General features: G+C 38.6%; 1 protein-coding gene across 1 annotated transcript; it reads left to right on the top strand.

Moving 5' to 3' along the window:
* Nucleotides 1–1,429: 1,429 nt before the first annotated feature.
* LOC149079844 (uncharacterized) lies at nt 1,430–15,219 on the top strand. The gene is made up of 2 exons (XM_089240343.1): nt 1,430–1,606; nt 13,928–15,219. Exon 2 carries the CDS (start codon nt 13,944–13,946, stop codon nt 14,427–14,429), a length of 486 nt encoding a protein of 161 aa, XP_089096469.1. The 5' UTR covers nt 1,430–1,606; nt 13,928–13,943; the 3' UTR covers nt 14,430–15,219.
* Nucleotides 15,220–16,289: the final 1,070 nt, after the last annotated feature.

Below are 16,289 nucleotides of genomic sequence, written 5' to 3'. Positions count from 1 at the left end.
TTACATATTTATTGTCACAAATCGCACCAGATGTTATCGTGGAATTCCCTATGCAACTGAGGTACCCGTGCGGGCCTCGTGTTAAGAGGGCCCTTTTGTGTCCCGTAAAGTACACGTAAATTCTGCGATTCAAGAATCCTCACTTCAAGTGTAGGAAAAATTTGTAAAAACATCGTTTTCACGAGTTATAATTTTCCGATGAAAAGGAAAGACATTCATGAACTTCTGATTCTAAAATTCGACTTGAAAAAAATGCGAGGTCACTGTTTCTAAGTTGCTTTAAGAGTGGGTCTGATTTTTTTTAACGATCTCAACCCCTGTAAAAACGTATTGAAAAAAAGAAAAGCAATTTAGAAAATTTTCGAATGTAAATGGGTGGTGTTAGCATATTTTTAATTGAAACAATACATCAGCACAGCAATTGCATTAGAGTGGATTTTTTGAATAGCTGAAATGATTAATTGTTAAAATATACAGTTTGCCTTGCTTTTGATGCTATTTATAAACAAAATCTTGTTTTCATTTATCTGTTTATTCTAAATTTTCACCAGGTCTGGAATTATTTCTTTCATTTATCTGTTCATTCTGGATTTTTATCAATTCTGGAAGCATTTCATTTATTCTCTTTATTCTGGTTTTTCATCAGGTCTGGAACTATTTCTCTCATTTATTCTGGATTTCCATCAATTTTGGAAGTATTTCTTTGATTTATCTGTTTATTCTAGATTTTCACCAGGTCAGGAATTATTTCCTTCATTTATCTGTTCATTCTGGATTTTCATCAGGTCTGGGATTATTTCATTTATGTTTTTTCTGGATTTTCATCAGTTCTGGAAGTATTTTTTTTCATTTATTATTTTCATCCTGAATTTTAATCAGTTGGGTTATCTTTCATTTATTCTCAATTTTCATTGGTGTGGTGTTATCTCTGTTAATCCTTATTCATTAATCGATTCTAAATTTACATTAGTTCTCGGGAAATTTCATTAGGTCCCAATTTCAATTGGTTTTCAAATTATTTCTTTCATTAATTTTCAAAAAATTTTCAATAATTTTTTTTGTCAATTTAAATGTAATTATGTCTACACATTTTTTTCGTTTTAAAATTTTTCAGCATTTTGGATATTTGCCGGTTCCTTTTTTCCCCCACGGAATATATAAATCGGGGCTATGGGACCCCGACATTATTAAGAAGCCTTTGGGGCGCCGCATATAATAAGGTCGGCCCTGCTCTCTGGAGCTCGAAACACAGGGCATTGCTCCAGAAAAGCTCAACCCCCCATCGATTTCACCACGCTTCCCACGTATTGCGAAGAAGCCCACCTCGAGGCACGTGGAAAGCATTTTCGCAGTATCAGCGCCATCTGTCGAGGGAAAAACACTGGTGAAATTTTTCTTCATTTTTTTTTATTCCCATTCCCGGGCCAGCATCTGGGATTAACGACATTTGAAGGATCATCTTGACGCTCTTTCTCCTTGAAACATTTGACGCATTGGTCACCGAATTATAATTATGTTGATGTGACACATCATTGAGAGAGAGGAAATATTAATTATCTTTCAATCTTCCATGTGTTCATGCTAATCTACTGAATAGTGACAACAGGTACGTACGTCGCATTCACACTTATTTTCCGTAGCCATCTGTTGATTACTTCATATGTAATTTTCCAAGTATTATCTATAATAATTAATTATACAATATTTAAATCACTATTTCCGTGTGAAATGAGGGGCTCGAGAGAAACCCCTTAATCAGTAATGAAAAAATTAATTTCTCGGTTGACAACTGTTGAATGCGTCGCTGTCGGAGGCGTATTAACGGAGGGTAGCGCAGGGCGGCAAATTTGAGGAATGAGTGGTCAAGAAAACTAGAATAATGGGAGAAAGGGGCGGCGAAATCTGTATTTTCACTTCTGGTGGTAAAACCCATAAACCCGGTATGTCAGTGAGCACCTGAAACGGTATGCAAGCATATGAGTGCCCGAAAGAATGAGTGACCCAGAGAGTTTGCAAGCATGTGAGTGGCCTAAATAGAGAGACACGAGATTAATAAGTGATTAAAAGAATTACCCAGTTTTCAGGCATGTGAGTGACGAAGAGAGTTTGCAAGCCTATGAGTGAAAAAGAGTGACCTAGAGAGCGGGGGACGAGGTAAGTAAGTGACAAAGGGAATGACCTGAAGAGTTTGCAAGTGAGTGAGTGGTCTAAAGAGTTCGCGAGCGTGTGTACACTAAGAGAATAACTTGGAGAGCATGGCACCATGTCGGCGAGCGACCAGAAGAGTGGCCTAGAAAGCGAAGCACTAGGTTAGTGAGTATCCTAAAGAGTGTGGGAGAGAGCGAGAGACCAGTTCAATGAGTGACCAAGACTGCAAGCATGCGAGGGACCAAACTAGTGACTTAGATAAAGAGGCGATAAAGAGTGCTAAGCGGACTTAACGAGCCCTGAGTACCCCCTCCCCGGCTGCCGGAGTCGCCCCCGGCCGTGAGTCATTTAAGAAGTCTGACTTTCAGATCACTGATCATGTAAATGTGCTGGGAATGAACCACCGATCACTTGCGTGATCTGGAAATGTGACGCGGGTCCATCGCCTCCACAAGGGGTGGGCTGACAAGGCTCCAGCCCAGGGGCCCGGGAAAATTTTCCCAATTGTTTTGCTTTTTCACGCTATAAATTCACCATAAAAGGGCCCCCCCCCCCGTGAAAGTCTTGTCGGGGGCCCGCAAAAGATCCCAGCCTAGGGGCCCTGCTCCAGGATGTGGGGGTCATGCGCGGGTCACTCTAGTGATCTGGGAATGTGCCGTGGATCACTTAAGTACGTCTAGGAATGAGCCGTAGACCCGCCTTACATGATTTGGAAATGTGCTGTGGGTCACTTAAGTAGGTCTAGGAATGAGCCGTGGACCCCTTACATGATCTGAAAATGTGCGGAGGGTCATCACTTAACCACATGGCCCCACAAGGGCAGAGCTGACAGGGCTCGGAAGATTATCACTTTTTGATTTTTCACGCTATAAATTAACCATGGGGGCCCATGAAAAAGCTGGTTTGGGGAGGAGGCCGCCAACGATACCAGCCTAGGGAGCCTGCTGCAGAATGTGGAGGCCATGCTTAACTAGGAATGTGCCGTGGACCATTTATGTGATCTGGAAATCGTGTCCACGTGTCACTTAAGTGATCTGCCGTTTAGTTCATTTTTACTGACTCCGAGTGTCACATTTGGTCAGCGGGTCATGGGTTTAGCATGTCTTGTATAAAATGTCCTTGTTTTACAACGTCTTGTAAAACAAGACAATTCGGTGATTCCTGACTACTTTTTTTAGGCGCCACGATGAAATTATTCCTTAAATTTGGCTTCGTTCCTTTAATTATAGCTTTGCAGTGAAATAGTCGGTTCCGAGGAACATGGGCGGTGATGGGGGGGGGCCCAGCATCAAAAGTGGAGTGGGCAGATCTAATGTATGTCTATGTATATGAATTGACATCATCATCGTTCCCCCCATAGCAATGACTTTGCCCCCCCACCCAGACTTCCAAGTCTATCTCCGCCTATGCTAAGGAATGCGTTCAATGAACCACCAATCACGATGAGCGAGAGAAAGGGTTGCCGAATTTCAAAAATTTCAACACGAGAAACACTTTTTTTCCTGCTCGTGAGCTGTTAATTCGAAAGCTAGATGGTATTACCTGCTATTTAGCATTAAAAAAAATGCGCGCCTCAGGACGTTTGTAGGAAATTGCTTCGCCCTGCCTTCAACAGATGGCGTAATCATTAACAATTGAACTTTCAGAGTTAGGATATCGCATCGGGTGGCCACACGACCCGTATTTTCACTCTTTGGCAACTTTCTTTCACAAAAATGTCCCGTTTTGGAGGATGCTTTTCTTGAAACTTTTTCTTTGTTAAAATTATGGATTAATCATTAATAATAATGGATGTTATTTTGTTCTCAATTTTATGATTATAAATATCGAAATTCATCTCATATATTTAATCATATGTTTTAACGATTTTCTTTCACGGAATTCATTATTACACTGCAATTTGCTGCTTTTCACCTGCAATTCGGCACTTTTTCAGTGATTTCAGTTATAATTCGCAGTTTTGCTTATCTTTAGCATCATTCGAAATGGTTGGCGATTTCTCGTGATTGAGATCCTAATTTCCCGTATTTTTATCGAAGAGATATCGTCGGCAAAGTGTTGTACCGTAGCAGAGAGAATGACAATGAAAAACAAAATTATATCAGTTCCATCTGGAACTACCGTTAGGCATAGGGTCCCGAAATATGACCGAATGTTTCCATATGACCGGAGTTTCTCGAGAAATTCCCGTATTTTCTCGTAATTTCGGCTGTTTTGACATTTCCATGAAATTCTTTCCGTGTTTCCAGTGAAGCTTGCTTGAACTTTTATTCCTCACTGAAATCAAAGATCAAGACCATTTTCACATTTTGTAAACTTATTACGATAATTAGGCTGTAAATCAGGGGATCCGTTTTCATACTTGTCAGACCAAATTAAAACGTGTGAAGACCGCGGGCCACCAACTCTAGTAACAGTGACATCTTAATTGGGGGTGGGGGGCTCATTGGCCCCGAGTTAGGGACAAAAATAATTGAAACCTTTAAATTATTCTGAATTATTTCTTTTATTGATTGCCATTTTCTCGATATAGTTCTTAAATAATTTTTTTTCACTGATTCTGAAAAAGGTTTTGATTGATTACTGATTGAATTAGTTAATTCTGAGATTAATTTTAATCTGTGAAGTCACTTTTTTGAATGATTATTTAATTACTTATTCCGATAGTTCTGAAATTATTTTCCTTATCTTGGGAAATCCTTTCTTTCAGTAATTATGCAACTGCTCTTTTATTGATTGTGAAATAATTTCTATCAGAAATTATGAAATTATTTCTCTCGGGGTGATTTATAAGTTAATTTTTCCACCAATTCTAAAACTATTTGTTAAAAAATTCTTAAAACTATTTCAGTAATTCTGAACTTTTATCACAGTTCGGGAATTACTTCTTTCATTACTTCTGAGTTTTTTTACCCATTTGTACCGGCGGATTATTTCTTGCATCAATTCCGAAATTATTTCTTTCATTAATTCTAGAATTAGCGGTTTTTCAATGATTTCAACCATTTCCTGAAAATGATCGTTGGGCCATGATAGAAGCTCCGTGGGCCATGCGTTGAAGACCCAGTGCTGGAAATTTTTTTTTTTTTCAAATATTTATCGGTTTTATCAACGGTTTTTTCACCGTAGAAGCATTCATCCACTGTAATTTGCAGTGGTGTTTAATTTTCTGCAGTTGTCGATTCTAGCGATTATTTGGAACTTTTTTGGTGGCAGTTGGCGATATCTCGTATTGAGAATCCGATACTCCCGTATTTTTTTCCCGAGCTAATATGATCACAGCTTAATAGAAGATTTCGTTGGTAGAAGTTTTCGCCACATGTCACCATTAAGTCACATGGTCCTTGTTAATGCTGCCATGACTCGCCATTACTTCGAAATACGGTTCTTACATCCTTGACATACGGACTTCCTTACCGAGTTCAAGCAACACCACCTATAGAAGGTCATCTTCTATAGGTGGTGTTGGTTCAAGATGACCAGGATGAAGCTGTGAGAATGAACTCTCCCCCCCCCTTCCCAGGTTCCGATGCCTATGCCTGCAAGAAGTTCGTGGACCCCCATGGGCTAGAACGTTCTTCGTTTTTTTTTCTTTCCTTCATTTTCTTTGAAATCTATATAGTATATATATATCACTCTTCAAATCTATATATCAGAAGTTCTTCACCAAGATTCCCCACTGGGGTCCTTGGACAAAAAATTTCATGGCTGAAGAAACAATTGACTCATAATTTTTACACCATATACTGAATAGTATTCGCAAAAGGGGTCCGTGGACTTCATTTTACTTTCACGCACAAAAAAAGAGCCTTTGATCTATAGTCAGATGTCCCATAGTTTAACAATTAAAATTAAATTGAAGCGATTGGTACATTTGAATGCAGTTTTCGAAAAAGTTATTCTCACGCGCAGGAGGATTTTTTTTTTCTTTTTTTGATGCAGAAAAAATTTAGTTCAAATTTTTGTCGATAGAGAACGCCGCACGAAAAAAAAAATCAGGAGCAATTGAACCTGAACTTTTCTTCAATCTCTTTTGTGTCCGAAACGCTCGTAAAACTTCAGCCAGCGGTTCGTGGCTGAGGTAAAACAACTTCATTAATAGTGCTTCATCCATCAATCAATGTCGACGTAGCAATGAAAACCTCACGTAAGCGCCAATTCAAAAATCAGCTGTTAATCGTACACCCTGCATTTTATGCATAATTCCAGCGATTTGCTTTCATGCAGCGACAAAGACCTGAACTAATTTTTCATCTGTACCAAACAAGTTCCCCTTCGTGAGAATAACTTTTTTCGAAAACCGCATTCGAATATAACAATTCCTTCAATTTTTATGAATTTTTAAACTATTTACGAATTTACGGGACACCCTGTATATAATATTATCATATATTTACCCCAGAGGTTTATTTACGTTTCATAACACCACTTTATCAAAGGAGCCAGATGACGTCCACACCAGTCTTCTATCATGGTGACGGGGAAAAACTTAATATAAAAATGTCATTATCTCACTTTTTTTTTTTTCTTACCCTTTATACCTCTCTTAATAGACGTGCGGTTCTAAAAGCTTATGAGATTTTAAGAAAAGCGTTATCACTGGTTGATCTGTGGACCACTAAGATTTTTTTTTTTTAGAGAAAGCTGTAGGATTCGGGGGGGGGGGGAATCGCTTTATAAAATATCTTATCATGGTTTTGATATTATAACGTTTTTTTTTCATTTTGTATACAAACATTATTTTCTACACGAAATTCGCATTGAATCTAAGGATGTAGCGGTAATCTTTGAAGCGCTTTCAATGCAGACTTCGAATTCGACTATAATGGGAAATTCATTATATTGATCTGAAATATATATGCTCAACCCATAGCCCGCATTCGAAATGCGGCCCTCGAAGTCATCAGAGTTGGCCCGCAACCCCACACCACATTTTTTCAAAACGGTGTTCAACAACCAGATCATTTAAGTGACTTGCGTTTCTGTTTTACATCACTTGAGTGGCTCGTGACGCATTCCCAGATCACTTGAATGGCCCGGGGTATATTTACTGGTCACCACGACACAGTTCCAGATCACACACAAGCAGCCGCGGTACATTAATAGATCACTCAATCAACCGGCGGCGCTGTTAATTAAGTGACCCAAGGCATGTTTTCAAATCACTGAAGTGGCCCAAGCTATTCTAACGCCGGGATTTATTCTATAAACGTTTAATAAAAGATTTTTTACAAAACTTGAAAAAAAAAACCCCCCAACCAATTGGTTATCATTCGCTTGAATGTGACCAACACGCTAATTGGTTGCATTTTTCAAGTTTTACAAAAGAACTTTCATAAAACTTTTACAGTACAATCCCGGTCTAAATGTTGAACACCCTTGATCTAAAACATTGTTCTTCAACCACTGGGTCTGCAGATCGGTGCCGCAGTAATAACGTTGTCTTGAAAATTGATGAACGAGTTCGAATTCGTTTTCCTGTTCCCGACATTTTTTGTGTAGAACAGAAATGTGCATAAATATTGCTTGAAATACAGAATACAAGTAATATTTATGAGCCATTTCTCTTCTACACAAAAATATGAGAGCCCCTGCTGCCACCTATCAAATAAAAACAAAACTATCTTATAGTTTTTTGAAGCAAAGTTGGTTTCGGTTTCAAACTAATATGCAGTATGAAAACGAATAAAATGTACTATGATGAAAATTGTTTGTTCGGGTTCGAAGACCATCGCCCGTTGAGTTCTCAGTTTTATCAATTCCCCTGATGATGCCAACCACTAGTGTTGGGGAAACGTTTTTTTTTATTTATTTATTTTTTTTTTTTCATTATTGAAAATTAACTCAAAATGGGCGACGGTCTTCGAACCCGAGCAAACAATTTTCATCAAATGATGACCACGAAAACCTTATCAAAATGCATTGATATCATTTTTATGCTGCACACCGGTGTAAATTTTATGCACCAAGAAAAACTTTCAACCCATTGTTTGGCTGTTGAAAACTTTTTTTGGTGCATAAAAGCCATTTCTCTGGAAGATTTACCCTGGCAACAAAACTTCCAATACACCAGTGTGTGCTCCGCCCTGTCTCTTCAAGGCTACAACCAATCATGTAAAACCTTAGTTACCCCGATCTTGCTGTAACTCATGCCTGTAAAACTTAACATCGCGCGCATTTCTACCTGATTCAAAGCACCAGAAGGATAGGGTCTTCCAATTTTCCACTTTCAGAAATCATATACAGTTAATTTCATTTTCCTACCCTACTGCAGGGTCCTTCAACCTTTCAGACGTTGTGGGCCAAATTAAACTGCCCGCGGGGCCACCAAATCATACCGTGGTATTTTCGGTTATTAAACAGGGTTCCCAAATTTTATATTGAACACACTTTTATATTTACTCTGAATTTATATTTCTTTCATTAAATTTAAATTCATTTTCAAATAACTGCCTTTAATTAATTGCAATTATTATTTTTTCATTAAACCTGAAACTTTTGTTCTCATTTATTTTAAATTTTCATTAGTTATAAAATTTCTTAAAAAATTCTCAATTCTTTTCATGAAAATTATCACTTTTAAGAATTCTGAAATTATTTCTACCAGTAGTTCTGCAATTATTTCTTGCAGTAATTCTGTAACTATTTTTTTCATTAATTATAAATTTTCATTAATTATGAAATTGTTTTTCAATAATTCTAAAATTGTTTTTCAATAATTCTAAAATTGTTTTTCAATAATTCTAAAATTGTTTTTCAATAATTCTAAAATTGTTTTTCAATAATTCTAAAATTGTTTTTCAATAATTCTAAAATTGTTTTTCAATAATTCTAAAATTGTTTTTCAATAATTCTAAAATTGTTTTTCAATAATTCTAAAATTGTTTTTCAATAATTCTAAAATTATTTCTTTCAGTAAAGTGTTTTTGTTAGCGTTTCTGCAAATTCTGTAGTTATGTATACCATTTGGATGACGGATTTAATCTCTCGAAATACGTGGCCTATATCAAATCATAGTCCTCAAAAACTGTTTAGGCTCAGGCAGTGCCGATTTAACGCATGGGCCCACTCGAGCACGGCCAGGTGGCCTCAAGAGAAGATGGGCCTCACAAAAATGAGATCTGGTTAAAATTTTAGGAAGTAATCATGCAAACTTTGCCTGGTAGAGCCCCAGGAAAATCACTTCGCCCGGGAGCCCCACGATGCTCTTAAGACGGCCCGGGGCTCAGGGTCCCCCCCGACGGCCCTTTTAATGTATCAAATGCATTACTATTGAATCTGAAAAGCATCTCACAGTTCCAAATACGGCAGTATAGATTTCAGAGAGAGGCCAGAGCTCTTCAACGAATTTTTTTTTTTTAATCATTTTTCTTTTTTCTTTAATGTAAAGTAGCTATTTCCAGAAAATGCTCGGCGGGGGCCACAGCAAAAAGCTCGAAGGGCCCCCATTTGGTCCGCAGGCTACAGATTGAAAATCTCTGCCCTACTGCGTACGTAATCATCATTTGAACCCACCGCCTTGTCATCAGAAGTTAGCAAATGCAAAACCTCAAAAATTGAAACGAAAAGCACAATGCTTTTATTTCTCTTTGAGGTGTTAAAGTTTTTAGTTTTTTACTTTTTTATGCTTTGGCAAGTGATTCATTTTATTCCTTCCAGAAAGGCGCGATGTTTATCAACAAATTTTCATCGAAATGGTGGCCATATGGTATATGTTGAGTTGGGGGAGGGAGAGTCTTCTCTCTCTCGGCTGTTGGACAAAAGATTTCTTCTATGGGGTAAAAAACGAAAAATAAAACATTACACATCGGGGGTGTGTGTGTGTGTGTGTGTGTATGTATATATATATATATATATAAAATATAGTAAAAAAAAGTTTTCTCCTTCACGAAGTGGGGGGATTGAAATGATAATTTTGAAGATACAGTTACTCGTCGACTTAACAAAGGTCTATAAATCGGATGTTTTTAATCAGCTATACATTTTATCGACACGAAAATCGGAATATATAATTGTCACACAAAAAGAAACTAGCACGGCAATAATTCTCATGGTGTGCGAAGGCTTTTTTTAGGGTACCACGAGATGTAACAGGTATATTTGCGAGGCATTTTGGGGATGAAAATATATGGGAAATAGCGATTTTGGTATCGACCACCCAATAACCATACATGCGATTCCTTGTGGAAAACTAATATGGAAAAGTGTTTTCAGTTTTTTTTGATTTGACCCATAATTAATGAGTTATAACGCTTTAAAAATTGATGACGTCTCTTAAAAATCTTGCCAAATTCACCGAACGTACATCAAACGTATAAATTGGCGTTGCTTTAAACTGAACAATGATAACCCTAAAAAGCAAGAAAGCATAACCTTACGAGAAAGCAAACCAGTTCCGCGGTAGTTAGTTATTACGATTTTCTAAAATTTCAGTTTTTGAGTTCATCCGTAAGATTTAAAAAAAAAAACTACTGCCACCTCCGAAATTCTGCAGAAATATTCACTCGCCATGTTAACCTCAGATGGACCTCAGATTTAGAAGTTAACCCAAGTATTTTTTAGAACAAATATTGAATTCAGATTTTTAAAATTCATAAAATTCTAATGGATGATCAGATATTGAAGTTCGAGGTCCATCTTACTAAAACACATGCCATATAAATATTTCTACAAAGTTTCAATATTTTTGGTGTGTAGTAGGTTCTATATCTTTTAAGGGGTTTTATATCTTTTTATATCATTTAAGGGGTCATGAAACCCCTTAAATGAATAAAGTATCGCCAACAATTTTGAGATGAGATTTTTTACCAGTTCCAGTTCAGAAGTTTTGGAAGATTTACATGTTGCATCACAGCTTTTGATTGTAATTGTGCAACACAATTAACTGAGCAACAACAAGCATAATGAATGAAATCGATCACAGTTACAAATTGTCACGATGAAGTCTAAAAATTTTTACGGCATCTCATTCATGTTATGAATGTGCGTATGAAACAGTAGGCTCTACTCAAACCATATTTAGAATAACGGACAGTAAAAACATGGCTTTCATTTTGAAAATTGAGTGCTTGGGGGGGGGGGGGATATTAAGCATGATTTTTCGGGAAAAAATTTATAAACGAAATACATACAGGATGGGCAAAATGTCTGTAGAAACTTCATAAAAACCGGAAAAATAACAGAAAGAAAACCCGGTTTGCAGGGTTAACATCGCTAGGTCGATGGTGGCGCTGGTACCAGTGCCGTCTTAACGCATGGGCCCACCCGGGGGCCCCAAGAGAAGAGGGGGCCTCACAAAAATGAGATTCGGTTGAAATTTTCTAGAATTCACCTGGTAGGGCCTCAGAAAAACCACTTGGCCAGGGGTTCATGATGCTCTTAAGACGGCCCTGGCTGGTACGAGCGACTTCGGTGGAAATATGCAAATAAGACGGTTATAAGAACTTGCGCTCCTAATCAACAATCAGTTCACCGTTGTAAACCGTGTATGTGAACAAGGATGCTGATTGCGAATGATAAAGCTTTGTTGGTGAAGTGGTTTTATGTGAACCAGAAATCAGCGACCATTGCTTTGCGTAAATTCCGAGTTCAGAAGAATGTGAGGACTGGAAAAGGAGTTTTAACAGCGACAGGCCTCATAAAGCTTGTTCAGCGGTTTGAGGAAACTGGAACACTGGAGGATCGTGTAAGAGTCGGACGACCATGTTTAAGGAAGGCACGTTCGCCGCGTGTTGCAGCCGAAATGGAAGTGTTAGCGTCCGAATCAGCTGCAGGGACCAGCAATGCTCGTGAAGCTGCCAGACGCTTGGGGTTACCACCATCCTCGATACGCAATATTCTTCATGGAATCCTTGATCTGTACCCATACAGATTGCAATCGTGCCAGGAACGTTTACCAGCGAATACCGTACAGAGGGAAGCATTTGCGTGGTGGGCTTTCTCCATGAAAGAGATGCGCTTTCTACCGTCATATTTATGCAAGATGGAGCAACTAGTCACACTGCTACTCCGGTCAAGGCATTCCTGATACAGACGTTCGGGGACGACAAAATTATTAGCAAGCGTTGCTGGTTCCCATGGCCTCCTCGGTCTCCAGATTTGACATCGGCAATATTTGAAATCCCGGGTGTATCGATCCGGTCCATCCAATCTGTTGGAACTGAAATATGCGATCCGCCGAGAGATGTCATGCGGACCTGCTGCACTCTGCCGTTGCTGGATTTGTGACTCGCCTGCAATGTGTTATTCCCTGTGGTGGTGGTCATGTGGGAACACATACTGCTGTAATAAACAATTTGGAGGCATTCTGTTCGTTTTTTTGCGTATCTTTTCTCCGACTTGTGTACGTCAGCGCCACCCATTGTCTGTTTTTTTTGTCTTAAAAAAATTCCCGTGAACTCACGATGCTAACCCTTCAAATCGTTTTTTATTTCGGTTATTTTTCCGGTTTTTATGAATTTTTAAAGTTTCTACGGACTTTTTGCCCACCCTGTATTTATATCTGTCCATACAATTTTCTTTTACCAAATTATTCCATTTTTTGTTGATTTTTCTGGGCGGCAAAATTAGTAGTGCCTACGGCGGCGACATCCTGAAGTCCGTGTCTGTCAACGGGGGGCCGGGGCAACTGCCGCCTTATAAATACGACGCCTTTCCTGACATGACAAGAACAATTATTTTAATTGGTCATTTGTTTTGGCACTGTTTGACCTAATTGGGAGGGGGCATTCTTCCAGCTCCAAAGGCGGAGTCAACTGATTTTTGAAGGAGGCGAGATATCTCGTCAATACAGCTTGAAGAAGTGGTTCTCAAAGATTGCGTCACAGCATGCTGGCGATAATAATGTGTTCCTGTTCTCAGTGCTTTTTTTTATGGATGCAAATATCTACTAGGCTATTCTGGGAAGCCGCCGATGGACTATGACAAGGGTAAGAGATCCATGGGTCACAAAAGTTTGAGAAGCACTGGCTTAAAGCAGGGGTCCTCAAACTTTAATCACCCGCGATTCCCTTGCCTAATCAATGGCTCATTTGTGGCTCCCCGGAATTAGTTTGGATATTTTTTCATATGAAAGAAACACTTCAAAGCAAGGGCGTAGCGAGGGGGGGGGGGGGGACTTGGGGGTCTGGTCCCGCCCCCCCCCGAAATGTAAGAAAATGACCGAAAAAAGGGAAAAAGATGGCCAAATCCATTGTTCTGTCACTTTGCCCCCCCCCCGAACGAAATTTCTGGCTACGCCCCTGCTTCAAAGCATACATAGGCACACAAATCAATGTCTTCGGCTCGCCGCGACGCACACTTTGAGAAACACTGGCTTATAGGATTAACATGAAGGCCCGACAGACACAAACGCATTATAAAAAATATCATCTTTAGTCTGTTCATCTGAAGCTCTCCTAGAATCGGTGAGGGACCGTGAGTTAAGCACGCTTCTCACACGTGATCTGTGAACAATTAGTTCACAAATTTGAAATACGCTTTAACATGATATGATCTAGCTATATGACTAACCATTTTTATAGCCTTCCCCCTCCCGATGGCTATCTTAATAAAACGCGAGTAAATTTTAAATTTAGTTCACATCACGACATCTTATGGTGTTAATTTTAATCATTTTTGTCAAATATCGCCAAGAAAAATATATTTCCTTTCATAAGGTCATAATTTAGAAATTTCACGAGTCTAAAGTAAGTTCGTAAGTCGAGGAAAGCTACCGTATCATATTGAATAATGCTGTAGAATTCACTTGAACAAATATCAAATCAAATTATTTCTTTAGGTGCCTGGAAGGAGCCATGCGGCGTTTTTTCCACCGCCAGAAAAGCCGGACGCAACAAGGTCCCGTGACGAACGGCGGTAGCGGATCGACGGCACCTATAGGTCCCACGTCAAGAGTCGTACCCGCGACCACAGCAGGAGTTTGTGGTGGTATCGGGCCACCGGTCCTTCCGGGAACTGGTTCACCTTCTCTCAGGCGAAGAGCTCCTACGCTTCGTTCGAGGTCGATGTCGGTCCTTTACGGAAGTCACCAGCAAGACTCGGATGACCGTCGACTGAAACGTACGAACTTCTCGAGGTCCTTATCGTTCTGTAGCGACTCGCCGCTGTCGGTTCAACGGCCGTCGGAACGCTCGATCCTCACCAGGATGGAGGAGGACGAAATTTTCCAGATGTACACCATAAAGATGTACGTGATGATCATCTCGTTGCTCGCCGTGATCGCCGGCGTGGCTGTGTATGCGTACATGTTCAATACGGGACGCAAACACATCCAACAGTGAGCTGAGTCTGCAAACAAACACAGACTTCACAAGAAGTTTTTGTACATTAACTGCAAACAGACGGGTGCTATATTGGTGTGCAGTTGTTGAAAATATCAATTAAATATCGTTTTAAGACCCGAACCTCTACATACCATGGTCCTCATATCATTGTATGGGGCTTCCAGACCATGATTTTTGGCAAGAGATTTTCAGCTAGCCCCTTCTATTTATTTTCTAGTAAATTTATAGCGTAAAAATTTTAAAACATACAAGGCAGATCCTGGACTCTCAGGCTAGGGTCCTGTCAGCTTCATTCTTGTACATGGCTTCATACATGGTATACAGTACTTATATTTTTTTTGCAATTATTCTTATTCATAATTCTTTATTTGTCAGAAGTGTATCCTGGCTTGAACAAGGAGCGTAACTATGCTTCAGTATTGAGAAAATTGAAAAACCATTGAAGCAGGCTCAAATAAAAATGTGTTCAAAAGATTTATAGGTTACTTATAAGAATGAGGGAAAAAACAAAAATTATCAGAGTTTTGCTTGTCAGATACATGGCTTGGATATCTATGATGATTCTTTTAATTTGGTGAGTAGTCTTTAAATGCATTTCTAGTCAATCATAGACATTTTGCTAACCGACTTGATAGATGTATATAAAAATGTAATTCTTTTCAAGTTTTAAATAGTAAAATACTGTATGTATATTGATGCACTTTTTTTACGAAGATTGATTCAAAATGACTCCTATTAATTAAACTGACTGAAAGTAAACATATTTTGTAATCCTATTCATTTTGGAATTCCCACTAAATAATTGTTCATCTTATGTGTATGGAAATGATGCTTTTCATGGTTTTTATTTGGTAATATTCATACATATCTTGATAACAAAAAAAAACATTTTTTGAGTGAATTCTTAAAAACAATTTATATGTTATAAAAACATTAGTATTTGGAGTTGTTTAACCAGTCAACTGTCCAATTAATTTCTTCGAGCGTTACCCGCAGTGCCCTTTTTTTGAAAATGTGCGCGCTTTTCCCTTTTTTTTTCCTTTTCTTGGAAGTTTGAAATATTAAAATATTTTTTTTATAGCTCGAATGTGTCGAGACATAATATGACACCCTAAAAGTGGGGAGGGGCGGTCATAATGTCCTGTGACTAAAAGAAATGCTGTTGATGGATTTATGGGGAACCATAGTAGTTGAACCTTTGCTAAAACATATATGAGTAATAAAACAGATGCATCTTCACAAGGCAGTTGGAAATTGAAACAAAAACGATGGGGATGCAGCTTTGCAAAGCATGACAAAGATAATAGTAATAATAATGTCAGACCTTGAAATATAATTGTCAACTCCATCTAGTGATGAGACAATAAAGTAGAAGGATGGCTGTACAGAGATGGCAGCACATGTACGACAAATTATTTCGTCATATCTATGTGGAAAAGACAAAAAAGTCTGTGTGTCTGCAAATGCCATCGTAGGCAACACCATTACGTATATCAGCAACGGCAAATGCCGTCGTAACCACTTGACTGGTTAAATATTTTTTATGTTCGACACATAATTATTGTGAAGCAAAATTTAAATATACAACACTTCATGTTTCATAGACTCAACTGGAGATGATACTTTTTTCAGTGTCTTTCGTTGATATACCTGATCAGTAAAATATCATAAAATGAGCCGAGTTAAGCCAAAATAAGTAAAGATAAGAAGAATCTGCCACAAACTTTCGCATGTAGCCTACTAAAATCACACTTTGGGCCTTGAAGTCTGTTATCACCATGTAGGCGTAATCAGTGTTTGTGAAATTGTGTTTTGTTAGTCATGTGTAGGTGCTACAAAGTGGACTCATTTTCTTCG

This window comes from Pholcus phalangioides, unplaced genomic scaffold, assembly GCF_987345545.1.
Source record: "Pholcus phalangioides strain wild (caught in Gottingen) unplaced genomic scaffold, Ppha-v1.0 ptg000012l_1, whole genome shotgun sequence".
NCBI lineage: Eukaryota > Metazoa > Arthropoda > Arachnida > Araneae > Pholcidae > Pholcus > Pholcus phalangioides.
The sequence above is the reverse complement of the archived record's forward strand: the minus strand, read 5'-3'. Positions and strand labels throughout refer to the sequence as shown.